This window comes from Gambusia affinis, linkage group LG20 (assembly GCF_019740435.1).
Source record: "Gambusia affinis linkage group LG20, SWU_Gaff_1.0, whole genome shotgun sequence".
NCBI classification, from domain to species: domain Eukaryota; kingdom Metazoa; phylum Chordata; class Actinopteri; order Cyprinodontiformes; family Poeciliidae; genus Gambusia; species Gambusia affinis.
In genome coordinates, this window is record NC_057887.1 from 14,460,419 (window position 1) to 14,487,417 (window position 26,999).

At 37.6% G+C, this 26,999-nt stretch overlaps 2 protein-coding genes across 6 annotated transcripts in view; one reads left to right on the top strand and one right to left on the bottom strand.

Moving 5' to 3' along the window:
* Nucleotides 1-26,999, top strand: part of dock1 (dedicator of cytokinesis 1) — a 221,114-nt gene that overhangs the window by 102,078 nt on the left and 92,037 nt on the right. The gene's annotated exons all lie outside the window — the stretch shown is intronic.
* The window catches only part of LOC122823795 (inhibitory synaptic factor 2A), a 37,489-nt gene that overhangs the window by 1,025 nt on the left and 9,465 nt on the right, over nucleotides 1-26,999 (bottom strand). The window contains exons 2-4 of one of the 2 annotated variants that reach the window (XR_006369392.1): nucleotides 21,200-22,424; nucleotides 15,084-15,155; nucleotides 2,155-2,966 (exon numbers count right to left, since the gene is read on the bottom strand). Coding sequence is in view for 1 of the 2 variants with exons in the window: in XM_044103790.1 (XP_043959725.1) it covers nucleotides 2,783-2,966; nucleotides 15,084-15,155; nucleotides 21,200-22,419 (1,476 nt within the window). In the remaining variant the exon portion in view is untranslated. Of the gene's footprint in view, nucleotides 1-87; nucleotides 2,967-15,083; nucleotides 15,156-21,199; nucleotides 22,425-26,999 lie in introns of those variants that run through there. The other variant, XM_044103790.1, reaches the window with a different exon arrangement.

Below are 26,999 nucleotides of genomic sequence, written 5' to 3' on the forward strand. Positions count from 1 at the left end.
ACTGTTGGACAGCATTTTGTCATCAAGACCTTTTAATTTGTGTTTGCATGCTTTCGTAATGAAACAGTCTTCTTCATTTTTGAGAGCTGTGTAGATGTCTTGTTTTTATTTTTTCCATTTTTAGAATAATAAATACCTTTATTTTAATTATTTTTTTCTTTAAAAACAGTATAAAATACAGTATTGCACATAATAAATCAATTGCACTTCTGTAAGGTACAGATAAACATCTAGTTCGTTCTAAATGCTACAATATAACTACTGAAAGAAACCAACCTGGCATTTACAAAAGTGAATCACACGTAACCCACAGAATGCGGCATGTTTAAGCTCATGAAGATTGAACCAGTCATGTCTTGTTTGGAAGATGGTCGTGTTTTCCCTTGACACAATTTGGACACATTTCTTCTGCTTTAGGCAGTGCTTTTGCCTTTCAACGTGACTTTGGTGAAACTGGTAACTTTATTTTGTTCTATTTCAAATACTGATTTCCTAAAAGTGTTAGCCTTGTTTGGTGCTAAACAACATATTTATACAAACAGGCATGCACCGGCACTGGATTTTCTTGAGTGAAAAGAACTATCACTATATTTGGCCTCTAAATACTTTAGCAGAATGATCCTTTATGCACCTTTTGTGTTTCAAATCAGATAAATGTTTTGGACATCTTTTTAGATGCATTAATCTTTTGCAATGTTTGAAGCTGTACTTTTCAATTTTGTTTCACGTAGTGGCCCATGCCTATCTTTAATATAATTAATGCTTGCAACGTTTTAAATGAACCCTATGTAGAATACCTGCATGAGTTGCCTTTCAAATAGATTCCAGACATTTAAAATGAGGGAAAACTAAATACTAAGAGGCTTTTGTAGTTCTTAAAAAGTGTTTCTTTAAAAATTTAGAAAATAGCCTGTGAAGTCCAAGGCTTGTAAAAAGCATGCAAGGCCTTGTGCCTGCCACCCTGCATTGTAGGAGCCCTAGTTGTGATCAGAAGTGGAACATTCAATCTTGTAGGATCGGTGTCACCGGCTGGAGCTGATATGAGACACTGAAGTGATACAATCACAGCGATTTTTCTCTTATTCCTCACGTGTGCTAAAAGCAACTTTATTTCCCTTTTTATGTACGTGGCATACATAAATATGGACACTTCTGACCCAAAGCTTACATACACTCATTGGCGTTTTTGTCATATTAATTTTGGATTTTCAGTGGGATTTTTTGAACTGTTATTACAAAATGCAATGGTTATGTTTAAAGAAAATTAAGAATTGGTTGCACAAATTTGAATTGATTGTGGAAGGGTCTGAAAGGGTCAAATTTATACATAATGTTAACATAATGTAATGTTCTATAATATATTTTGATAGAAAATTGTTAGGGTGGAAAAGAGAACGAGAACATGAGGAGAGGAACCAATAAACTGTTTTGACCCTCTTTAAAATAAAAGCATGGATGTAACATCTAACTATTTAAAGTACTCTTGACAGTTGATAACTTAAACTTGAATAAAGATCTTGAAATGTATTCAACTGAAAGGTTAAAAAACAATCAAGTAAATTACTAGTTTAGAATTTATCTGGAAAAATTAATTTAAGAGAAACCAAATGTGCTAGACATTTTCAAAGTTATCAAAAGCACTAGGCAAAACAAAAGGTCCACAGTAAATTTAAACTTGTGCATCAAATTAATGCTTTCATAAATTATTGGACCACCATTCCACAATGAATCCAGAAGTTCAAATTTGCCACTAAAAACACAAAATATTTGAAGTTTAAGCAGATGACGATGATGCAAACTGCTGATCTACAGTGCATTCTCACATTTTTTTGGTAGTTTCAGGGACTCAGTGCACCATGAGTTTGCTGAAAACTATATTTGATGGATTGAAAAGAAAGTACACACTTCTTTTTCAATGTAGTTGAACTACACAGCTCACCTTTTGCTTTCGTTCAAATAAATATAATTATTTTCACCCTAAAGTGGACCTATATACTTTGATATATATTTATATAAAAAAAGTAGAGTGACATTTATTTTCCAATGTTATTAAGAAAATATGTGGTATTTATTCATTATTTTCTCCAAAGTCATATGTTCTTTTGACACATTCTACCAATGAAAAGAAAGTTTATCACAGAAGTCCAAACAAACCTCTCCAGCGTTTCTCCATTAGGTCTTTTGCTAATGAAAATACTCAGTCCATCATATACTGTTGGTACAAGATGATCAAAAATTATTCTCTCCTGTTTCTTCTGGAGATACGGAATCCTGAAAAGTATTAGTTGTGCTTTGCAGTACAATGATATGCTGTTTATGTAGGCCTTGGTGCTTCAGCATTGAGTGATTAGCCCCTCCTGGAGACTCGGAGGGAAGAGAAAATCCCAACAGCTGAATAGAAATATGGCGGACATCTCTCCATCAACATGAAACGGGAACAGGTCTACATCAGTAATAAAAAATAGAAGCCAGGAAACAGCGGCAAGTAAGCTCATCTCCTTATCTTGCTGATCTATGAATGTGTTTCCCTGTTGCTGTTTCAGGAAATTAGGCAAAGTTATGACTTATTCCATTTTTGTTGGGCATGACCGTGTTAATTATAAATGTAGTCCACGTTTCTATCACTTCTCCTGCCATTTAGGTATATCCAGAGGTCTTCATTAAAAGTGCCCAACAGGTCTATAAAATCCTTCAGGCTGTAAAAACCAACGAATGTGAAGAAATTTAGATCCTTGCTTAAATCCTTTGTCAGTTTTAGGGTTCGGAGACAGTCGTGCAGCTCTCACAGGAACCAAAGTTTCCAGCGGGCATGCTTCTTGGATTCAGCTTTGGACTTGCGTTTTGGAGTGGAGGTGAAGGCCTCCTGGGGGTAAGGCAGGGGAGGGAAGTGGGAGTCCGTTGGAGGGCAAAGCCTTTTCATCAGTGGCTGTAACTTGTCCTCCTGCAGCTTGAAATCCAGTTCCACACTAAAGGGGCAAAAAAAAAAAGACAAAAAAATCAGTGCAAACCATAGGGTGATGCCTTCATGACTTTACCTCAAATAAAACCAACTCTAGGCCGTTTTTGAGCCTTGGGTTGTATTTAAGTAACTTCTTCACTGCGACAAATTAGCAGAATTGCTCTGAGTAATTAAATCAACCACCGATCACCCGAACAGATTTATTAGAAATATCACAGGTGCAGCTCATTAAATTGGGGATATCATGAAAAGTTAATTTATTTCAGCACTTCAGTTCAGAAATAGAAACTCATATATATTAAGTAGACTCTTGACACCCCAAGTAATGAATATTAAGCATTGATTTTGGTGATTATGGCTTCCAGCTAATGAAATGCCTAAATTGAGTTTTCTTCTTTTTCTTTTTTTTTTTTTTTAAATAGATTTTAGTATATTACATTACATAAGAGAAATTTCCCCATTTCTGTGTAGGTAATTAAGCCACACAGAAATGGGGGATGCTGACCTGACAGTTGTCCAGCAAATTTTCACTGCTGCCTCCACAAAGAGGATAAGCCCAATGCGTCTGCAAAATGATGGTTGTTGGCAGGGGGTTTTGTGCAATCATATCAATGGAAAGTTAAGATGAAGGAAAAACTGTGGATAAAAAAAGAGGTGCTGAAACAACACAGACAACTGCCACCTTTAGAGGAATATAATGCATACTTTAAGCAGCCCAATGAGATTGACAAGATATGCTTTTTCAGGTTCCCATTAGCTGTCAGCCCTAATCTTAATAGTTTATGACAATAAACACCTTAAATATATCACTTTTTATATAATAAACCTGGATATTATTTTTATATGGAGTTATAAAAGTACTTTTTGAGGATTCATTATGATGCTCTTATAAATGTCACAGGTAGACATACATGCTAATCTTTTAGTTGCAATGATATTTTGATACATATGTACTCCTCAAAATAGGAAAACATTTTCCCATTGCTGCAGTTGTTGCCTCTATTAATGCATTTTTGGCTGCCATATTGCTCTTACATCCATATTAAGCATTTCCAGTGTAACCTTTTCTCACTTGACCTCTGCAGCTCATCTGTCACACCAGCGCTTAGCCTGAAAAAATGCCCTGTGTTTTCATTTACTGTATTATTATAAAATAGCAAAGGAACCAAAGGCGTCTAGTTTTGATTGCACCATTCATGGTATTTCTACTGCTGTCTCAGATTGGCGGAGCAAGAAGAGTGTTTCATCAGTATCTTTCAGTATCAAGCAGTTGGTCACAGGACAGAATGCTGAAATGCAAATGATTTGTTTTGCTGAACTCTGTGGATGGTGTTGTGATTCCTCAAAATATTTCGAAAGATGATGGAAAATGTTAGTGATTTAATATGTTGGGATTTGCTAGGCACAAAGCGCAGAGCTGTGTCCTTCTTAGCACTCCGTCACATTCCGCCAAAGCCCTGGGGAATTTATTCGGAGCCATCATTGTAATCCGACGCCCACACACATCTGACCACTAGGTTCTGCTAAGTAAAACTCAGATTACAGCCACAGCTGTGGCAAGTGTGGGGGCTTTAATCTGCTAAAGCTATCTCCAGTCACTACCTGAGTCGGACTTGCTGGGGGGTGACAGACTGAGTTACATAACAGCTGCAGGGTGATTGCTCTGGTTTTGATTTAAATGCAGTACATCCATTATCATTTTCAGTAAAAGTTTTCATAATCAACATTGATGCATCTACTATTGATTAGAGCAGGCATAAATGTAGACGTTTGACAATGAGCAGATTGAATGTTAATTTCTTGAGCTTGCACTCAGCACTTTGCTTTTGTTTGACTCAGGGCAGCTTTAATCAATAAATCACTGGCTGGTAATTACATTGGTGTAAATTCACATTTGCTGTCTGCGTGTATTCGTCCATCCACATTTGAAAGTATGTGAACAGATTCAGGTTGTGTATTGGAACACAGAAAAAAATCGACCAGTATAGTCTTGACATAGAAATTTAATGGAATGTTAGTCTCTCTCTCATAGAAACAATCTAGTTCTTTACTTCAGATGAGCAACTCGTCACTTTTTGCTGCACGTTTTTCAGGGTTATAATAATTATCAAAATTTTCTAAACTTTTATACAAACTTCACTTAGAGAACTTAAGTACTGAAACAATTGGGGCAATCTACAATTTGTAGAAAATGAAATGATTAAAAGTGCAAGATGGCATACAGACTTTTCAGTCCATTGTCTTATTTAAACCATTGAATGAACTCTGGTGGAGCACCATCCGGAATATTAAATATGATACAATGGCCACAAATAAACTAGCTCTCGCAGTTTAAAAAGAATCATCAAAAAAAATCAGTCAATGAGTCTCTCCCCAAATATAAAAGTGAGCTGTTAATAAGGCAATAGAACGGGAATTTCATTTAGCCTTTTAAATCTCTTCAAAAACTCGGTTAATGCTTTTTAAAAGCACAAAGAAGCTAACGTTATTACCCATTTTTGGGGGAAATAATGTAGTTTTATTGCTGTGCAATTTTGTGTGGGATGCGCACACACGCATGCACACCCATACACACACATCATAAAGACAGATGAACAAAAAAGTAAGAGATTTACCCAAGCTGGTAAAGGAATTTCCCTGCTCTACCATGTGAGCATCAAACACTGGACACATTCATGTAACTATACTTCTTTAGCAGTGGATTCTAAAAGGTTTTTTGTGAATTTGTGTATTTTATTATTTGGTTATTTCAGAAATATTTAAATAACAACTGTACTTTTCCAAAATAGGATTGACAGTTCCATTCACCTTTATTCAAAAACAGAAGTAAAACAAACCATCTTAAGAGTATTAAATTTAATTTTCGCAAAGCAACACACAGTTATGTAGACTTAGTGGAAACCCATTTTACTGCATAGAGTTGACAAAGTCATCCTTTTGAAGTAAAGTGTGATATTTGGAGATAAGTATGTTTTCCTACTCACAAGATTTTATCATAGTTTGGTCTTAATTCTTTTCCAAGGACACCTAATAAAGTATTTTTTATGTATGTATGTATGCAGTATATATATTATCATGTCTATCCTTTTTTAAAAATAATTTTTTCTTGTCTCTTAGTGGCTTTAAGGCAATTTCATATAGCATCAGGAAAGCAAAACAAATACTGGTGCACATCTCATTAATCAGACAGATTATTATACCTAAAAAAAGACCTTTTCATGCAGAGTAAGTCTTTTTGATTTAAGACTATATAGTGAATAAACTTCTGTTGATCTTAATGTGGTAGTGGACCGATATGCAGTGAGCCTTACCTGCCCTGCCACCATGGAAACGAGCAGTTTCACTTAATAAAATAACAATTGTTAGCTAGTGCAATTATTTCTGCTTCAAAAGACAGTTTTCATTTGTGTTATCTTGGTCAGAATAGCCATCATTAATTACAAATTAGCGACTTTGCATTCCTAAGTATATTAATCAATTTCAAACAAGTAGCTCAAACAAAGTTTTAGCCCTGTCAGTCACACCCACAGCTTGTGTTAAAGGGATAACTCAGACATGAGTGCTCCTTTAAACTGTATAACTTGACGTCTAAGTTCAGTACATCTCATTTTCCATTTAATTTCAGTTGACTTTTTTGACACTTGTCACTAAGGCTGCAGGATATACATGTCAGATGAGTGCAACAGTTCAGACGTACACAGTGTTAAAAGATTGTGGGTGGATATACAAACACCAAACTGAAGCAACCTGATTTCACATACAAGCAGTAAATATTCATTACTAATATGAACACAAGATCTAGGTCTTGTTCCTACTCGAGGCTTTTTGAAAGACCAAATGGTCTTGCATATAAAGATTGTGTCACAATAATATGTGTGCCTCAGAGAATGGTTTGACAGCACCAGTTATTACATACTAACGGAAATAATGATGCTGGGGTTTATTTGCATTTCTTAAAACCTGACACTTATCTGCATGCAGCAAAAAGTCCCTTGAAAAATAGTCCTGGTAGGATTTTTTATTTTTTTTGCAAATGTGTAAGAGCATATGTTGTTAGGAAGCATGTACTATAAGAATATTGGTGGCTCTTCGCAAGCATTTCAGTTTTAATATTAAAAGTATTTTAACAACATAATGAGGCCAAATCTAACCCAGTTTCTTAAGCAAATCATCAACCTATTGTGGATTACATTTCAGTTACATTTCTGTTTGTTTTTTTGATATTTTTTTTGTATGGATTTTTTACACAATATACATAAAAACAGTTCAAACAAAGTAGGTTGGCTACCAAGTTATGAGAAATTTCAAAGAAAGTGGGGAAAGATTTAAGCTTGTTACAGTTTGCAATAGTGATGACAGTGAGTGAAGGAACCCTCGGGAACATAGATGAGTTTGTAAATTGCTGTGCAAAATAAAATTGACATAAAATAAGATGCCATGAAATGTTCTTAAGAGCACAGATTGATGTTACTCAATCCCAAAAACGTGCCCATATCCTACCAAGTTTGTCTTGAGTGTAGCTCTGTAACAATTCCTCGAATGACTTGAGTACCTTGATTATTAAAATTCCTAAAAGCAACGCGCTTACTTTCACCTATGAGTCGTTGACGCATGCTATGCTGGCAGCATAATCTCCAATTTTTATGTTTGGCCTCAGGACGTTTTATTGATTGATAGTAATGCCTGAGTCTTTATGTTTCTTTTTTTTTTTTTTTTAAGGAACAAATTGGCATCCTTAAAATGACTAATGTGATGTATGAACCTTTCTCCTTCTGCAGCTGCTGCCTAGTGGCTAGTTCGGAGCGGATGGCAGTAAAGAACTCAGTGGGTGTATTTATACAGGTGGAATGAACTGTAGGCTGCTGTAGCTGATGCTTAGCGTAGCGTAAGTGCAGCTTTGTGGATGAACTGTAAAATAAATTTACCGCCGTTGCGCACATGGACACAAAAGCTATAAATGGCTGGAAAAAGTTAGAGTTCATTTATTAAATTGACTGAAAACTAAACAGTGGAGTGTAGACTTTTTTTAGTTATGTTTTTGCTGCTTTATTGCATTAAACTTAATTTCAGATATTTGCATAATTTTTTCCAGGTTAACTTAAAAGGTTAGCTATTATTGCTACAGGTTAATTTTCTAAACTACAGAAAAGTAATTGTAACAGTAACAGCAACAAATGTGAAAATATGGGCAGATGTTATCCGATTTTAATTCAGCTTACTTAATTCAATTACATGGTAGAATTTACCAATATTTTTATTGTATCTTTTTTTTTTTTTGATTACTCGATTGTCAGAATAATTAACAGAAAACCTCTGAAAGATTGCAGTCCTGAAGACATTCATAGTACTGCAAAATCAAAATAAATAGGCAAAAGATCCTTCAGCTGATTGGCATCTCTCAGATATGAATGCCATATAGAGGATATTGAATATTGATATTGAAATGAGGGCAGAGATCCTTAAATACAGGCCTTGATTGCTGGTGTCTGAATCGAATGGTTGAATCACCACCTCAGTAAGCAGTTAAGTCATGCTAATGACTTAATTATTTGACTCAGGTGTGTTGAAGCAGAGATGCATCTAAAAGTTGCAGGGCACCCACCCTTGAGGGCCAGTATATAGTTTGAGTAATGGAGCCTATGCATGACTTTAAATTGTATCGGCGTGTACTGCCATTCATGTTTCAGATGTTTCTTTGCTTAGAGAGACACCTGATTCAGATGACTGCAGTTCAGTAAAAACCTTTTAATCAGCCATCAATTGAAATCAGGTGTTCTGAAGTGGGGAAGCACCTAATACATGCAAAACAGTCTACCCTGAGGCTAGAGTGGGAAAACCCGACAATAAAGAATAAGGTGATATCCTGAAAAAACCCGGTTGCATTTCTTCCCAGATTTGAATATCCTTGCAAGTTCATCCCAAGGTCAGACTATGCAATTCTTGGAAAAATAACAAGCGAAGAAAAAAATAAGAGTTTCTCCACACACTTTACAAACTCTCAACAGTCAGACAGCCAGGAAGAGAAAGCACAAATCTGCCATTTTTAAAGCCTTTTTTCTTGTTTTAAATGAAAGCCTGAGTGTGCAAAGTTGCAACTGAACAAACCACTTGAGACTTAAATAGATGGCCAAGATCAAGAGTTATTTTTCATCTCCATTCTGTTGGCCCTTTTCCTGTCTTTGCGATAAATGCATGCCTTGATATACTTGAGAATCAAAAGTTAATGTACAAAATATATGCTTTACATATGCAGATTATTGGATTACACATGAATTACATATGAATACTAAGTGGAAATAAATCACCAAAAAGGGGAAATTGAACATATGTCAATCTGAAGAACCAATAAACCCAAAAGTACAACCTGGTCTTGAATAGGCCTGATATAGAAATATTTATTAGTTCCTTTGAAGTTTAGACCTCAGCGTTTCCCAATGAAAGTCTTGTGAGCCTTGCCATGTTACTGACTTTTGCTGAAAGCAAAAATGGAAAGGTTGTTGGTATTTTCGTGTCCCTCCCTGCAGTGGTTTGTTAGATCAGAACAAATGGAAGAAAGCACTTTGGACCCTGAAGCTTTAAATTCTCTCTCTGACATTCTCTCCTTGTCCTCATCACGTCCCTTCTTTTTAATATTTCTATGCATTTAAACATAAAATCCTCGCAATTCTTGATGTTTCTTGAACAATGTTTGTTTCTTGACATCTTTTATCCACGTGCAGCTACACATTCTCCCCTTGTCGATCCTTTGTGTACTCTTATCTCTCGGAGGTGCTTTATTGTCCACACTATCCCTTCACGCTATTTGTCCTGTTAAGAAGTGCTCTTGTATCCATAGCAACCAGCTTGCCCACCATGTTGGAAAACATAATGCTTCAATAAAAAGAGATGTCCTCCTCCAAGTGAATTGTGCGACAGAACAACCTTGATCAGTAACATCCATAATTTACATGTTGGTCGTGATCTTCAGCTTTCTGCAAATTAATTTTCCTAAAGCTTTGCACAATAGGCTGAATTTTGAAACATTTTAAAAACCCATTTCCTTTGATGATTTTCTAATCTTTATTTCAGTGTTGTTCACAGTGCTGTTCAGTGTTTTTCAAAGAATTGTTGACATTGGATAATTTGTCTAATGATCAATTATTGTGACTTGAGTCAAAATTAAAAATAAGACGAGGAGGCAAAAAAAACAGGATTGTACTCATGGGAAGCAACTCTAATTTAGTGAAAAACATTGGTACTCACTAAATAGAATGTCCTGAACCGACTTTCCTAATCACTGCCACTTAAGAGTAATGTGCTTTGGGGCGTGCTCTGGTGGTGTAGAGGTTAGCGCGCCCCACGTTTGGAGGCCTTCAGTCCTCGACGCGGCCGTCGCGGGTTCGATTCCCGGACCCGACGACATTTGCCGCATGTCTTACCCCTTCTCCTTCCCCCTTTCCTGTCAGCCTACTATGATAAAAGGGACACTAGAGCCCACAAAAAGGACCCCCTGGTGGGGGAAAAAGTAATGTGCTTTGCCAAAGCATTTACAACCACTGAATTTTACTATGTACTATATTTTAACTTTTTTTTGTCTTTTGTTTTTATCCCTGGACCTCTATCACCACTTTCTATCACAACCAGCAAATCAAAATACCGCACCAAATGGCAGTCATTATTAAACACAACTGTAGGATTTAGATAAGACAAGAAGTACAAGAAAACATAACACAATATATACTTGAATTTCGTACCATCTGAATATTTAGTTAGGCATACAAATACTTGTCAATATCCATTGTAGGTAATATTTGTTTTAATTTACTTTTACTTTTAAAGAGATCCAATTGTTGATTATGTTAATAGGATTTATCTGAAGTACAAAGCAGTTATATTTGTTTTATTGTAATTGTATTTTTCATGTGGTTGTTAAAATATTACCAATAATGTCTTCCAATATCACAATTACATAGTTGTATTTTTTTAATTTTCTGTCAACTATTAACAATTCTCAACACATAAACATGGTGGACTGCACCATCAGCGGACATCGGGAGTAACCTGGGGGAAACCCTGCATAGGGCAAATAAATCTCAAAATAAGTGCAGCTGTTCTTTGAAGACCTCTGAAGATCGTTGGACAACATCATGAAGGCGAAGGAACACATGGACAATTCAGAGATAAAAAGCGGGGAAGTTTTTAAAAAAGGGTTAGGTAATAAAAGAATATCCCAAGGTTTTATGGGAAAATTGAGCTAAATAGAGGGCAACCCTGGGAGAAACTGTATTGGTAAACGGATGTTACAAGGATGACGATTCACCTTCAACAGGGCAATGACTTTCAGCTGTGATCACAGTAAAACTTCCTGAATACAAATGCACACTATACTATTCATTTCTGAACACATGGAATGTATTTAATAAATAGATGACTTCTTAAGACAATTTGTTGCAGGGATTTCTTTTTTCTTTTTTTTTTTGCAAAGGATGAGACTAAAGGGGCTCAATACATCAAATCACAATTTCTTCATGTTAGTTTATCTCATAAAGTTTCGGTAAAATTAACTTTTTTGTCTTGTGTGTGACAAAATATTAAAGTTAAAGGAAAATAAAGGCATAGGATCTCACTGTTTGATTTGCATGCTAGCCCCTACCTGTAGAGTGTGAAATATATGGGATTATTCTTCCTCTCAGATTTATACCTCCTTTGCGACTTCTTTTGTATTTCCACTTCTCCCCTCAGCATTCTAGGGTTGTATCAACCAAGATGTTTTTCTTAATCTTATCCTGGCTCAATGTCACCTACATTTCATTAATTGATCACTTTCATTTGAACTCACACTTTTTGCAGGACATCTGGATACTCACTAAGATAATAAAAAAACAAAAAAACAACAGAGATGGGATGAATGAATTTGAGACGATTAAAATGAGCAGAAGCATTTCTACTTGAGTGGCGCAAGCATGCAGGAGCTGCTTGACAAGAAACTCAAGCGGCTCATGCATTCTGGTTTGAAGTGCGAGCCCCTAGACAAACAACATCATTAAGCTGGCTGTTGTTATGCTAAGCGTTTGTTTGGATTATACCATATTCTCTTGGACAAATTGATTATTTAAAAAAACTGGACAGTTGAATCCTGACTTATCTGTAGGGAAAATGATTTATGGACCCTTATGTTTCCTGGAGTTGTCAGACCGAGTTCAGCACAATAGCACTGATATGCATACAAATACAGCTTAAACCAACACTAAGGGTACATGTTATACAGGCACAGTGGGCCATGGCAGACTGACCTGATCATAAAGTGGATTTTTTTTTATTGCATACAAGTTCTGCTGCTTCTATAGGTCATGGGTTTTGCCCATAATACTTCAACATGCATTTTTTAATAGACGTCTTTGTACTGAATGATTGCATGAAGTGTTCTCATGTTCAAAAAGTGTCTGAGAGCTGGAAGAGCACAAACATTCACTTTGATTTTCAACTGTGTGATTTGTCCATGGAGATTTCTCCAGATTACCTGAGCTTCTTGGATATCACGTACCAAAAAACAGAAATCTTGGTTTATTTTACCAAATTTTTACACAATTCCCATTTCCCAGAACAATGTGCGTCTTTAAGGGGTTTTGCCCTTTAATGATGCAACATATTCTGTTTCTGTTTATTTGCGGTTCTCCTACCATTGTTGGCCTCATTCAACCTTTTGATGATGTATTAAAAACACCAATATTTTAAACATTTGAGTATACATTCAGTGTTTAACGGCTTATTTCAGAGCAGTAGTCTCAAAATTGTGATCGATGTGATCACTGTTTTGAAAATCAAAACTTTTACCACATATTTACCTAGGATCCTGTTAAAACTAGACTACAGTGGTACAAGCGGTTGCTAAAGACAAGAAAATCCTGCTAGACGCCGTTGACAGCTATTCTTCCCACATACCAAAACGCTGCATCCTTTTTATTTCTGTGCCTCTGCTTTCCTATCCTGTGTTCTTCCACCTCCAGAGAGGTTGTTTTCATGGAGATCTGAGTAATTAGATTGCTGTTTAATCCCTCTGCCTCTGTGAATACAACTGCTATATTTGATTCTGTGTCCAATCAAAGCTATTAAGCATGTCGAGTGAGTGTCTTCAAGATGAACGGGGGTCAATGTAACAAATTTCAAACGGCTCTGTGGGATATTTCTGCCCTTTATCAAGTGGAAACCTTGCCAAGTGCTGACAAGGTTTTGTCAAAAAACGAGCCTCGTTATGTGCAGAGTTTTCAGTTTTTCTTCTCTCCTTCCAAAAAATTTAGCTTTTCAATTGATTGGTGCAGTTTTAGAAGACGATGTGGATTTCTCAGGTTTGCTGGTTATTTCACGTGTGACATTTTCTTTGAAGTCTTTATATGACGTAGAGGCAAGAAATAAGTGTTGTGTTTTACAACTGATGCATAATATTTATTGGATCTTGATCAAATGAAAGTACTTTTTATAGTTCCTATTTGAAAATTTAAAGTCTTTATAAATATTTGATCCATTGAAATCAAACATTTCATTGGATCAAATACAGTTTCAGCTAATATGAGCTTTTCGCAACTATAGAATCTTTCAGCATATAGAAGTAGAAGTTTAGCCAGAGGCATATCAGTTGCTGAAAGAATTGCCATGGTTATTGAATAGGTAAGTTAATTTTTAGCATATTCACCTGTAACCCTTTTAGTTAATCATATCCTTTTAGTTAGTGCTCTGTCTGTGTAATTCATGTCAAATGCCATCATTCATCTAGACTCAGCTCATCTTACTGATGCCAAGCTGCATTTAGGGCACCTTTCTCATGTTGTCATCCCTGCGGTGGTTTGGGGGACCTGCAGCGATTGTGAAAGCACTTCAAGATAATGTGGAATTCCTCTGACTCAAACATCAGAAGACACACAGCTGTACTGTGCATCTCGACTGAAGTTTAGCCAGAGGCTCATCGGTTATGGTGAGAGTTTGAGATAAAATATGATTTAAATGGTTCTTCATTCAGACTGCATGGAGTGGCAGTGACCATTAACGAAAGCTTTGATAGCTTCTTATCCTCCTTGGAGCTTAAAGATCTCATTTTTGGTCTCTCATTTTTGGTCTCTCATTTTTACCTCACTTTTGTTTTTGGATTTTTTTTCTTTCTATTTGAGTGCTTACCACTGGCACATGTTCTTCTCAGCTTGTGTCAAAATGTCCTATGAATTCGTGAGAAAGTCAGACTAGAGCCAGGCACTTGGACTCCCACAGTGCTATTATGTGTTCATTGAATGTCTGTCAAATCTCTTTTTGTTATATATCTCAAAATTAGAGACGCTTTTTTTCAAAAGATTCCAACCAATTGGTCACCACTCAAGCCCATTCCAGCTAAATTTAATGATTATTGATTTACGTATGTGCGGATGTAACTAGAAATGGAAAAAACTGCCTGAAAATCATTCAGTCAAATGTCAAGAGTCAGTTTTCTATCTTGCGTTTTTAAAGGAAATAATCATAAGCTGCTTGTTAGCCAGAAATAATCATTTTGCTGTGATGCTGTGAAAAAGCAAACTATTTTAGACTGATTGAAGAGCCAGCACTAAAATTAAAACCACTCTTGTGATAAAACAAGTACAATAATGAGATGTTACTTTTATTCTTGATTAACTAATGGCTTTGTACTTATGTCTTTACAGCTTATAAAATTAGCTTACTGGAGGCTGAGCGTAGTTTTTGAGTTGGCATGGCAACTGGACCCACCAATAAAATTTTATGATGTTTGACATTAATTAATTTAACCTTTCACGGCCCCATGTTCACTCAATTTTCTTGCATGTGACCTCTCTGTTTTTCAGTCGCGCACCCTTTTGTCCTGCTAACTGCACACCTGCTTGGTACCAGTCAGTGAATAAAATGGCCTGAGGGGCCATAATTGGAGAGTTGGCTAAAGATGTATGGGTTTTGAGAGAAATGGTGCTGTGTAAACATCCCATGCCCACTCGGCACTAATGAGCAGTATTTCACATTAGCCTTGCCTCCATTGTTGCTTCCCCTCTGCTGATCCTGACCCTGTCTTACTCCTCCGCTCGCTCTCAAAGAGAGGAAGGGACAGGTTACATGTGGATCTTTTTGTCTTTGAAGATGACCGACCACTCACCTGTAAATAATGCATGCGCTGTTCCGGCATGTGTCACAGTTGGCCGTGTCCTGTCCAGTTCGATAGGAGAGTCTGGGGGGGAAGATGAGAGTCGTGAATGAGTAATTGCAGGACTTGTTAAGCTGCTGCCTCACACCTTTCCTTTCTCATCTTATTTGTCATCTTTCGTTAGGGAGCCTGGGGTAAATGAGGGTGACGAGGAGTTCCTTTGCCCTCCTCTGTGGCCTCTGCCCAGTAGAAAGTGCACATTATCATCCATTAGCTGTGGGTCATTGTATGGAGGCTGATCAGGTCAAATGGCAACTAAAGGCAAGGTTGATATTTGCATTGAAAGTTTAAAGTTTTAAGCAAGGACTTAAAGTTTGTAACATTGCAAATATAGCACATTACTTTTGACATAAAATAGAAAGAAGAAATTGGCTTTGCATAGGTAATACAGTGTTTTAAATTTTAGCAATCTGAAATTATTAATTTTCTCTTATGTGCTGCTCATTTTCTTTTCCTGCTTTCCTCTGTTGACCTTTTTTATGTATTCGTTGCTGAATAATCTTCCCATTGATTATTCTGTTTGGTGCAGAGCAATGTCTTAAAGGAGTTGAATGAGTTATTACTTGTAAATTCAGAATCATTTAGGGCCTCTAAGTAAACTAAAGACAAATAGTTTTGGACTTCAGCCCGCTTGCTTTTATGCTGCCTGTCTTGGTTTCATTGTGATGTATAAATCAGTAATGTGACATAAAGTAATGATATTTACTGTGCACATATATTGATTGGATAGAAAATTCAAAAGCATCTTTAAATCCCTTTACTGTCATGACGACATGTTGTATATCATTCAAAATGTATTTCATCTATTGAGTTAAAAAAGCAGCAGAACCCCTGCCTGTTTGTGGTTCTTTTTGCAGTGGTGGTCACTGCTAGCCAAAACGTTGGTGTTGCCACATTCCTTGTTGTATAGACATAGTTTGTTAGACAGACATGAACTGTGAAAATGTTCTTTTACATACGAGAGTGACATCTATTTTAGGTTTTTGAGTTGTTTGTCTGTATTTACTTCAACCTTGACAACAAAAGTTGTTGAAGACCAAGGTATTGGTCTTCTGAATATGACTCTTATGGGCTACAGTGGATATTCACTGAATTTAATGTTTTATAGGCAACAACTAACAAAAATTGCATTCCAAGCCATCCTTTCCATTATGTCCAAATTGATATCACTATGATGATATATTGTCCAGCACTTATGTACGACTTTATGCAATGTTATAAACTCTACATTCTCCATCAATCTCTCTTTCAAGCATGAGTCATCAGAGGCGCACACAGTTGGTACTAATGTTGCTATAATACCAAAGAAATGAGAGCTTGCGACTCCAGAATAGCCGTCAAAATAAATGTTGGATTTCTTTCTTTTTTCTTTTTTTTTTATTTTCTTTTTTTTTATTGTTCCCTTACAATTGAAGGGTTTATTATAATATAGAAATCATAAAATCCCATTAACAGAGTCAGTCAGGCTGCTGCTGACAATATTTGTTGGATAACATTACTAATACAGCTAACTAAACCGGGAAAACAACAACAGCTGGCCTTTAAAATGAAGATTAAGAGTTTGTCTAGACTTGAAGGAATATCCATGCAGTCGAAGTTTATAATTTATATGTAGTTTATTCTACTCAGACCAGCATGTTGGAGCTCATCTCTGTTGCCATGTGATGACAAATGAAGAAGTTATGAGGCAATCATATGGGTGAGACACAGACGGTAACAACTGTGAACAGTCAACAATAAAGTGAACACACATGCCTTTGGGCTGTGGAAAACAGGAAACTGTTACTTTCACAAAACCATCTCACAGCATCTTGGAATAAGGACAGAGATGTGCAAATAAACGGGCCTCATTTGTTTAGATGGACTTAAACATTTATTGTTGAAAGTCACATTCTCAAACAGAAGCTGCAGTAAATGCTGCCACGTTATTCCTTTCAGCGAGAATATTTTTGGATTCCCTAGTAAATGTTGTCTCTCATCTCCGCTGCCCGGCTGAAACAACACTTAGCTCTGTCACCACTGCACTTGTCACGCTGCCCATCGGTTGCAGCACCTTTAAAAATTAAGCTCCTATCATAAATTCCTCCTTTTTATCTACTGCACTGCCTCTTGTTCAGACAGGGGAGAGAGACGCTGACAGCAATATCATAAGAAATTCAAGCAATTGCAAACAGAACATTTCCACCGCGGATTATTTGTGTATGAAATGTAATTAATTGGCTTTCCAAGTTTATATTTTAGAGCAGCGTGAAAGGTCGTAAACTTCTCAGTCGGTAAGCCAATCAATAAGCAGCCGTCTGCACAGCCAACTGGATTGAATCATCTGAACAGCTTCACAGTATTCTCTCAGACCTTCTCAGTGTCTTCCTACTCTTTGCTCTTGGCCAGGAAATAAGACATCAGGGCTCATTTTGGCAGGCGTTCCCTGAGAAGAGTGAAGCCAAAAGTGCCATTAAATGTATTTTTATACACCCTCCACCCTTGGTTATGACCAGGAGAGCTTTCTCAAAGGTCACTGTGTGGGTGGCTGTCCAGCAGTGAGAAAACAAGCACACATACAGAGTGCTAATAGACAGGTTAGCAACAAGTCCCAGAGAAAGTAATTAATTGCCTCTAGTCTGCCAACACTCTTATAACACAGCAATGTGCCCAAGCTGTGCAGTATGGATCCAACATATTTATATTAGATTGCCTTATAGCCATAATGCTGCTTAGTGTTTTCATATCTAGGAATAACATTTAGTCAGCTAATTTGTCTTTGGATTGGCTTTGAACAACCATCAGCAGGTCAAATAAAAAATTGTTTTTTTTACCCTTGTTTTCACAAGAAAAGTTAAATGAAAAAACTCAATCGTTGGTCTGTAAATTAGCCAACGTTATATACCTGGATGTAATTTTCTTAGTTTATTAAAATCAAGTTTGAAACATATGCTATAATGGCATAAACTTGTAGCTTCTTCATTTTCTTTTGAAATCAAAACTACTCCTGCCAAGGAACCAAATTTTTTCTCAATGCTTGTTACTGTGGGAAAAAAAGATGAAGATGAAATCCTTCAGTCGCACATCATCCAAAGCCAGAGGGAACAATTCTCCAATAAAGCAATGCCTCAACCAAAATATTTTGAACAAAAGTCAACAGAAAGTACACAGCGAGTCCAACATACTGCTACCATGAGGGTGGCAATTCTGGAAAGTTATTGAAACTGAGTTGTAGGAAACTTGGAAGAAGTCTTTTGGTTCTCCACACGTTACACTCACCCAAAAATAGACATGCTGACATACCTCAAAATATTTGAAACATGGTATAGCTCAGAAATCTATCCTAAAAAAAATAAAACTAAGAATAACATCAAAACCTATTCAAATTCAACTTATTTTTGAGGCAGAGCTTCCTTTTTTCTCATCCTTATTTATTTTAAAATAATTTTTTTATTTAGGGCCTTTTATTATTTTTCCCTGAAGTCATGTAGATCAGCAAGAAGAGAGAATTTTGTAGTTTTACTGAAGGTGGCAGGAACAAGAACACATTTCTTTCTGTCCAATCTGCACCATGCTGTACAAGGACTCAAGTTCAGAACTCCTAGTTCTACATTGATCTCTCCCACTCATATTTCTAGAATACCACACAAGAAAAAATATTGTGTCCAGAATATTCTTCAACAGCAACCTGCAAGAACTCCTATATCAGAATGACATCATGCACCTCTGGGAGACGGAACAAATTTCTCTGTTGTTGTTGAGTGTGTATTGAGCTATATAGGTGGGGAAAAATCACATTCATTAGATCCATACTGTAATGAGCCTGTAGTACATACATATGTTTAATTTATTGTTGTATATCTTAGCTTAATATTGCAGATATTTAACAAATGGGAGGTATCAAGAGCTGAATTTAGTCAAGGACTCATTATTCAGATAATTTGAAAATGCCTCTGAGTTGACATATTGCATTAGATTAGGTCATCTCTGAGTTAGGAAGCTGTTTAATAGACATAACTGCACTCATTCACCTTGAGCATATAGGTGGCTCCACCTTTTGTATTAGTTACAATAATAGGTAAAATAGGAAAATGAAGGATGAAGCAATGTTAATAGTCCAAATCTTTATTTTTTCATGTCTCACGTAATCTCCACATTACAATAATGGAAACATGTACATGAAGAAAACTGTTCTTGCATAGGTGGAAATGGGTTATTTTGGCCCTGAATGGATTACAAGGGGGATTATGCTGCTCACTGACTCCAACAGAAGACAGGTTTTAGTGATTAATCATCAGAAACATGTTTTTTTTTCTGCTTTCCTCTGAACATATGCTGTTAATAAACAGCAACAAATTTAAGTTAATAAAACCTCCTCTTCCCCACCTGTCACTAGAGGCACATCTGATAAAGCAGATGTGCCATGCAACACTGAAGATGGATTGCGGTTCTACACATCATGTCTGTTTACTTTTCACTCATAGCACTTTTTTATGAGTTGGGTGATAAGAGGATTAGAGTTACCTTATTTGAGATTGGAGGAGGATAATTGACTTTTTAAGATGGTGTAAACTCCCATCCTTGGCTCCCTCATGCCATGTCTTATAATTTAACCCTTATCTCATCTGACATGTTCTGACTAAAACTAGTCATCAGACATTTCTGAGTTATGAGAAATAGAAATGTGTCATATTTTGGCATATTTTCCTCCAAACTTTGACCCGGTGCTGTTGAAAGCAGATAAGAATCTGAGAATCTGAGCTGTTGCATTTGGCTCAACAAATCGTCCTTTTTGTTTGCCGGGTCACTTTGGACGGACTGTCTATTTCGCCAGATCCGATACTATCTGCTGCCCTTTTGTATAAACTCCACATCCATTGGACAGTAATGGCTTTTTCACAGTCTGGACCTTTTGCTGAGTCCTCATACATTCTAGATAAACATTAGAGAGCGCGGCTGGCTAAAGTTGGATGCAATTTGCTGTCAAGTGGGATGTTTTTCCAAAGAAATGGAATAAAAGAAAAGCAATGTTTCCAAATAATGTGTATTTTTCTCCTTCTAAACCTAAAAGTTAGTATTCTTACTTATTACAAAGGAAACGTGTGACCATACATCACATAAATTCCCGAGGACAATTTAGAGAGACCAATTAACCCAACAATTCTTTTTTGAACTTCGGGAGGAAGGTGGTGTACCCAGAGAGAACATAACTTTCATAGGAGATAACATGCAACCTCCATGCAGAAAGACCCACTCTGGGATTTGAACCCAGGACCTTCTTGCTGCTGTAAACGGTGCTACCAACTGCTCCACACTTCAACTCAAAAGTGAATTACACCCACTTAAAGTCCAGACCTAAATGTAATTGAAAACTTGTGGCAAGGTATGACGATTGCTGAAAATTTTGTATGTTTGTTTATATAACATCTCAATAAACTAATGCTTTGAGATGAATGGGCATTGAATTAAATTAAAATACACTGAGGTTTGTGGTTTTAACATAACATATAATATTTTTCAAGGCATCTGCAAGTATTCTCAGCAGCAGCTGCAGAATATCTGGAGGAAAATTATCATTCAAAATGTCATTACAATGTCAAAGCACTCCAAGGCATGTCTGTAAAAGCTGAAAAAAAATGTTGCAGTGTGGTTTACTAGCAGCTCCAATGAGCAGACATAGGATTAGCTTTGATCACAAATGCTGACTTTACCCTCTGACCTCCAGCCCTTTAACACAGTGAACAATTAATTACACTTGGTTTAGCTCATGTTTTTTTAGGTTTGAGGCACAAACTGGCTTTCATGCATGCCTGTTCTTTCTGATAAAGCAAGTAGTTTTGTTTCTGTTTATTTAGTTGCTAAAGTTGTACACTTTCCAGAATAACTTAAGTCATGGCTGACTGCAGACTCATTTTCAGAGCTATATTAATGTCTGGGCCTCATGTTATTTGTATAACAATGGCTTTTATTGAGCTCTATGCAATTCTCTTTCTGAATTTAAATTTCTAAGAAGCTGAACTCCATGACATAGCAGAAAAAAAAATGTATGTTTGAATTTCTGGTGTTAAGATGCAAGTGAGGTCTCCTACCCTTCTCTGTGGGCCTCTCCCTTTTCCAGTTCCTGGATGACGCCCAGCAGCACTTTGATGGTCTCCTGACTGGAACTGATGAGGTTTTCCATGGCTTGAAGCTGTGCTTTTACATCCCCGTCCTGATTTACAGGCACTATTTGTTTGCAGGCTTCTTGTGTTTGGTCAGAGGGAGCCCCATCAGCCTGACCGCCCATGCAGCCTGACGGAGGCTCATCCATGCCCCGCAAAAGCCGGGCTGAAGGCTGCCCTGTACTGCACTGTGCCTGCGTTGTACAGCCCCTGCTGGGTCGCGGTAGAGTCTCACTAGACAGTCCGTTCAGCTGCAGGCCTTTCTTCCTCTTGCTCTGCACAGACGGACTGTCCAGGCACTCCACCTGTGTGAGAGAGTTCCAGGCGATGGGGCCCGTAACCTTGGAGGTTCTGTCCGGGAGAGTTCGGGACGAGCCTTCCTCCAAATTGAGCAGCTGCCTCTTGGCCAGGCGGTCTACGTCAGGCTCCCTGTGTTGTAATCCAGTTCCGGCTTTGGACGGAACGCTGCAAAGCTGGTACTCTCCTTGTGTTCCAGCTCCGCTTCCTCTCGGCGTACCCACAAGGCAGTCTGTGTCTGCAGTGCAACTGAGCAGCAGAGCGTCAGAGCACAGGCCATCAGGTGCACTGTGCTGCTCCACTGTGGCAACGCACTCATTAGTATGGAGCAGAGCCCTGGTCCTCAGGACTCCTCTCCCACTTCTCACTCCCTCCTCCTCGTCTAAATTCTGCTCGGCCACTTTGGATTGCTTCGCCTCCATGACAAAGCCGTTATTGTGACCTTTATACGTTTCCACTGCTGCCACGTGTTTAAATGTGTGGCCTTTTTTGCGCTCAAAGGGAAAGGTCTGGTAACGTTTCTTTAGGTCTGGGGACGTCTGGACGCCAGTGCTCCTTGTGACGTTTGGAATGGACCTGCGGGCAGGGACGGTCATGTACTTGCGGTACGCCACTTTGTACGACATTGGCTTGCCGCCTTTTCCCGCCGCCTGCAGCTCCGCCTCCCTTTGCTCGTTCTGTGCCTCACAGATGTCCTTGAAGCGCACTTGCAGGGCTTTGTTTCTCTTTCTCACCTGTCGACTGGCTTCCAGGGAATACTCCAGTGCCAGGGAAGTGGAGGGCAAAGGCGGTGCCTCTGAGTCGGACTCTGAGTTGGTGAGCATGCATTTGCCACCCTCCTTGCTCACCATGTTTCCTAAGAGAAATTAAGAGAGATGCTTTGTAAAATAAATAAATAAATAAATAAAAATCTGTCAAGAATCACAGAGACAAACAACGTTTCCTGAGTATTACATATAACAAATAAACACAAACTTAGGGAACATGCAGGGTTCTGCAGTTGTTTATGCATTATGATTCTAGAGGTTTTTTGCAGATATATATATATAACTGACATACGGATATGCATCCATAAGTCAGTTAGGACCCATAACCTCCATCCTCTAGTGAGATTTACTAGCACATGTTTTCACACCCTCCCAAATTGGCATAAAGGAAAGGTGGAAAACTGAAGGATTCTTGACCAAACATTAAGGACAGACTTGTTTGTGTTGTGTGCAGAGCCAACGAAGCTTTAATCCAAGAACATTGATTATAACATTGCTGATTTTTATCAAAATGTTGTAATATTTTGTTTGGTTTTGAAGTAGATCGTGGAAGAAAATATGATGCAAAATTAGCAGAAGCAGAAATTGAACAGGGCTACAGCTAAATGTGCTTTTCATGGTGTTAGTGGAGATAATTTTGTAGCTTTAAAATGCTTTTGTCCACCATTGAATGGAGTGTCTTTCTTGGGATCCTGGTTTCTTGATATTGTGCTTGAAACCTTAGTATTGTTGCATCTCACTTTATACATGCACAACTGCTGAAAAAATATGAATGTGCTTTAATCTTTTATCTCTGCACCAACATGATGATAATGTAGCAATTTGCAGACCTTTTGTTTCCTGCTATGAAAATCTTCTCACCTAGCTGTGTGAAATGTTTAAGGTGGGTCCAACAGCAGGGTCATTCATCCTGTTTTCTCAGTTTATTGACATCAATATTTGACCACTTGGTGGCTCTCACAAACAGTGCACAGAGCATTAACATTCAGCCCGAGATGGTTGGACATTTATTAAGTATGATGTAAAATAAGAAACCTGTCATCTTTGGGTGAAAAAAGCAACTTAACCTGACAGTGAATTTTATGCACGCCACCCCAAGATACGATACGTGTCATACAAAAGAAGGCCGCATCATAAGCATGTTTTACAAACTCAGGACAATTTCTTTATGTTTAGACCCTCACAAGATGCACTTGACATCCACCAAAATATGTTGCAAGTCAAAAACTGTGATTCCCACTAAATACAATGTTTTTTAAAGATATTACAGAATGAATCTAATGCTGATTTACTGTTTCCTTGCTGAATTTTTTTCAGTAGGACTTTTCAGTGTCCAAAATGTTTGTTTTTTTAACACCTGGTGATAAGCAAAAGGACATACCGTTGAGTAATGCGCTTCTTTAACAGGTACAAAAATGACTTGTTTCTTAATCTACTTTCTCATTGAACAGAAATAAAGACAATGTCAATTTTTGGTACAACAGAAGCATGAGAAAAAGCAAGCAGAGAGGATGAATTATTATACCACCGGTATGGTGCTTGCATTGTGACTCTGCAGTGTGTTTTTAAGGCTCTGACAAAAAATAGAATTCCATCTCTGCCCGCTGATTTACAAAAAGCAAACACGCCACATGCTTATAGATGTCGAAAAAGATAGAATAATTATACTTTTCGGCCTTTCTCCTATGACCGCTCTCTGACAATGGTAAATGATGTTCAGTTTAAACTGTGTCTCTTTTTTTTCCTCACTTGTTCTCTACAAACACCCTTTTTTTCCCTTGTGTTCAATTGTGACATTTTTCGCTCCTTTAGAGGAGAGAGAGTCGGCAGTATTTGAATGTCATTTATCTGACATAATGTTTTTGCCTGCAAAAACATTTCTAAATGCAGAAACTTTATATTTTGGCAAGAATAATTCTTTCTTTTCTCCTCTAAGCAAAGCATCTATTTCTCTTTCATTTTTCTGAGCTGTATACATGTGGGTAACACCTAACTTTTCAGCAGACTGTCGCCAGGTGACGTAATCTCTAGCATGTCCTGCTTCCATGAAATATCGACGGCCCTCGTTTGTGGAGCCAGTTGGCCAGTAGTGTCACAGGGGAGCGAGAGCATAACACAAAGCATCTTTTATACAAGCTGGAGATGGCAGCCTTCTGCTGTGCAAGCAGATGTTTGTTTGATGCTCGACAGGCAGATGATTACTGAAATGACCACGGAGTTCTGTGAGGAAGCTGTTTTCAGGATGTCTGGAAGATGCAGCAAAGCACCAAACAAATTGGAAAACCTCAGTGTTTCTGCTGTGAAATGATACTTTTCTCACTCTATTAAGATTGCAAATGCAAGACCTACTCAGAGAAAAGTAATTATCTTCACACACGTGTTTGTATTGAAATGAGACTTGTATTGATTAACTGAGGGATGTATTTCTCTCAATTTTGGGTGGAAATTGAAACTTATGTTCATATACTGCACCCAATATGCACTCTACTTTCAATGAATTACTGCGTCAATGCGACATGGCATGGAGGTCATCTGCTGATGTTTAAAGGTATCCCAGGTTGCTTTAATAGCAGCCTACAGTTTTTCTGCATTGTTAGCCATGGCGTCTTTCATCCTCGTCTTTATAATAGTCGATAAATTCTAATAGGGTTTAAGTCGAGGCACTTAGCCGGTCAGCCGAGCACAGGGAGATCACGCTCAATAAACCGGGTGTTGGTACATTTGGCAGTGTGGGTCAGGTGCCAATTCCTGAAATCAACATCTCCATAAAGTCTGTCGGTAGGGGAAAGCCTGACACGCTCTGATGTGGATGTCTACATTGACTTTGTTCTTGATGACATAAAATGGACAAACACCAGCAAATTACATGGCTGTCCAAACAATCACCAACAATGGAAATGTCATACTGGATGTCAGTTATCTTGGATTCTGTGTCTCTCCACTCTTTGCCCAGACTCTGGGACCTTAAATTCCGTGCACCAAACAAATTGGAAGAAAAAAATAAAAATAAAAAAAATTGGAAGAGGATTCTGGACCACCCAATATATAAAGTGAGCTAGTTCACTTTATTTATGTTACACCAATACACAGCATGTCATTTCAAAAAAGTCATTTTAATTCAATCATACATACAGCTCAGAAAATATTGCTACCAGAATGTAAAATAGGAGAATTCAGGCTGGATATCTCCACCCTGGCCATTCCTTTTCCAATTATTACCCCAGCAGTCCAGCATACAAAGCGTTTCTGTTGAACAAAGGCTTTTTCCTTGTTCTTTTGTCTCTTTGTACATATGAGCGTTGTCCTTTGTCTCCTTAGCTCAAGTAATATCCTTCTAGTGGTGTCACTGTTTCAGGAGTGCCTTAACTCATGAAATGTGGCAGCCATGTCTCTTATCCTGGATATGCGCAGTGGCTCTTAGTGCTCTGACTATTACCCCAGTTCATATTTTGTAAATGTTCTTTAAAAATTCTTCTTGCAGTTATCTCTTCTGCTTGTGTTATTTCTACCACAGTTTTTTTTCCAGTATTGCTAGGACATACCAAACTTCCTAATGAGTGACCTGAGTGGCCTGTGGAGTGTGTCCATGATTATCAACTAGATAACTATGAGGTTAACTGTCTTTCCTATGATTCTGTAGGTCGGAACATTAATAATGCTGTTTTTATTAAATACTTAGGGATTTTTATATCTTCATTACTCAATCACTAAGCTACATACTTTTTTACCTTTTCAGCTGAATGGCTGAAATTAATAACATTTTTGGTATTTGGCATTAAGACGTTCCAGTGTGTTCTAAATATTACTTTCTATACCAAGCAGTTTGTTTTGAAAGGAGCCAAAGAAAAAAAAAATCAAGGTTAGGGGATTATTTTGCTGGATTTTTGTTTGTTTTTTTCCTGAGAAACCCGTGTTCTGTTGAGAAAGAATTATTATCAAGTGGTCCATTGTAAAGTATGAATAAAATTACTGAATGACTCCTGACCTCTTTGCCATAAGGTTGATTGAGCTGAGAAAGTAGAGAGTCACCAGAATGTAAAGTAGGAGAATTCAGGCTGGATGTCTCAAACCCATTCATTTTCCAATTATTACCCTCACTGTCCAGCATATAAAGCCTTTCTTTTGAAGAAAGGCAGATCTTTCTGTTCTTCTGTCTCTCTGAATATGTCAGTATTATATCTGTTCATCTGCAAGACTGTGTGCTCTCACTGCCAGTGTCCTCTGCATGTTTGTACAGATGCTGACATTTTCAATGGGAGATAAATGCACCTGACATGCTTTCTCTGAATGCACTCTCCGAAGAATTCTGCCTTGTGAAATGAAACCCTATATTTATTTAATATCAGAGGACCTGAATTTTAATTATTTCAAATGTGGCAGATTGTAGATTTAGCTTTTCAAAACAAACATAGCAGATCTTTTTGGTTTTTTTCTTTTTTCAAGCATAACAGTGCATATGCGGTTGGATGTTGTTGTATCATATTTGCACTAGATCGTAATCCTTTCTGACACATCGGCACCATAGGCTAAATGAAGTGTCCCAGGCTCCACATATCTGATTTATTACCCATTGGGATCAGACCCGGACGACCGCTACAGCGCTCGTTTCTCACCTCTGGCTGAAACACCACCCCATGGCCTCTTCCATAAACAACACAATTCAG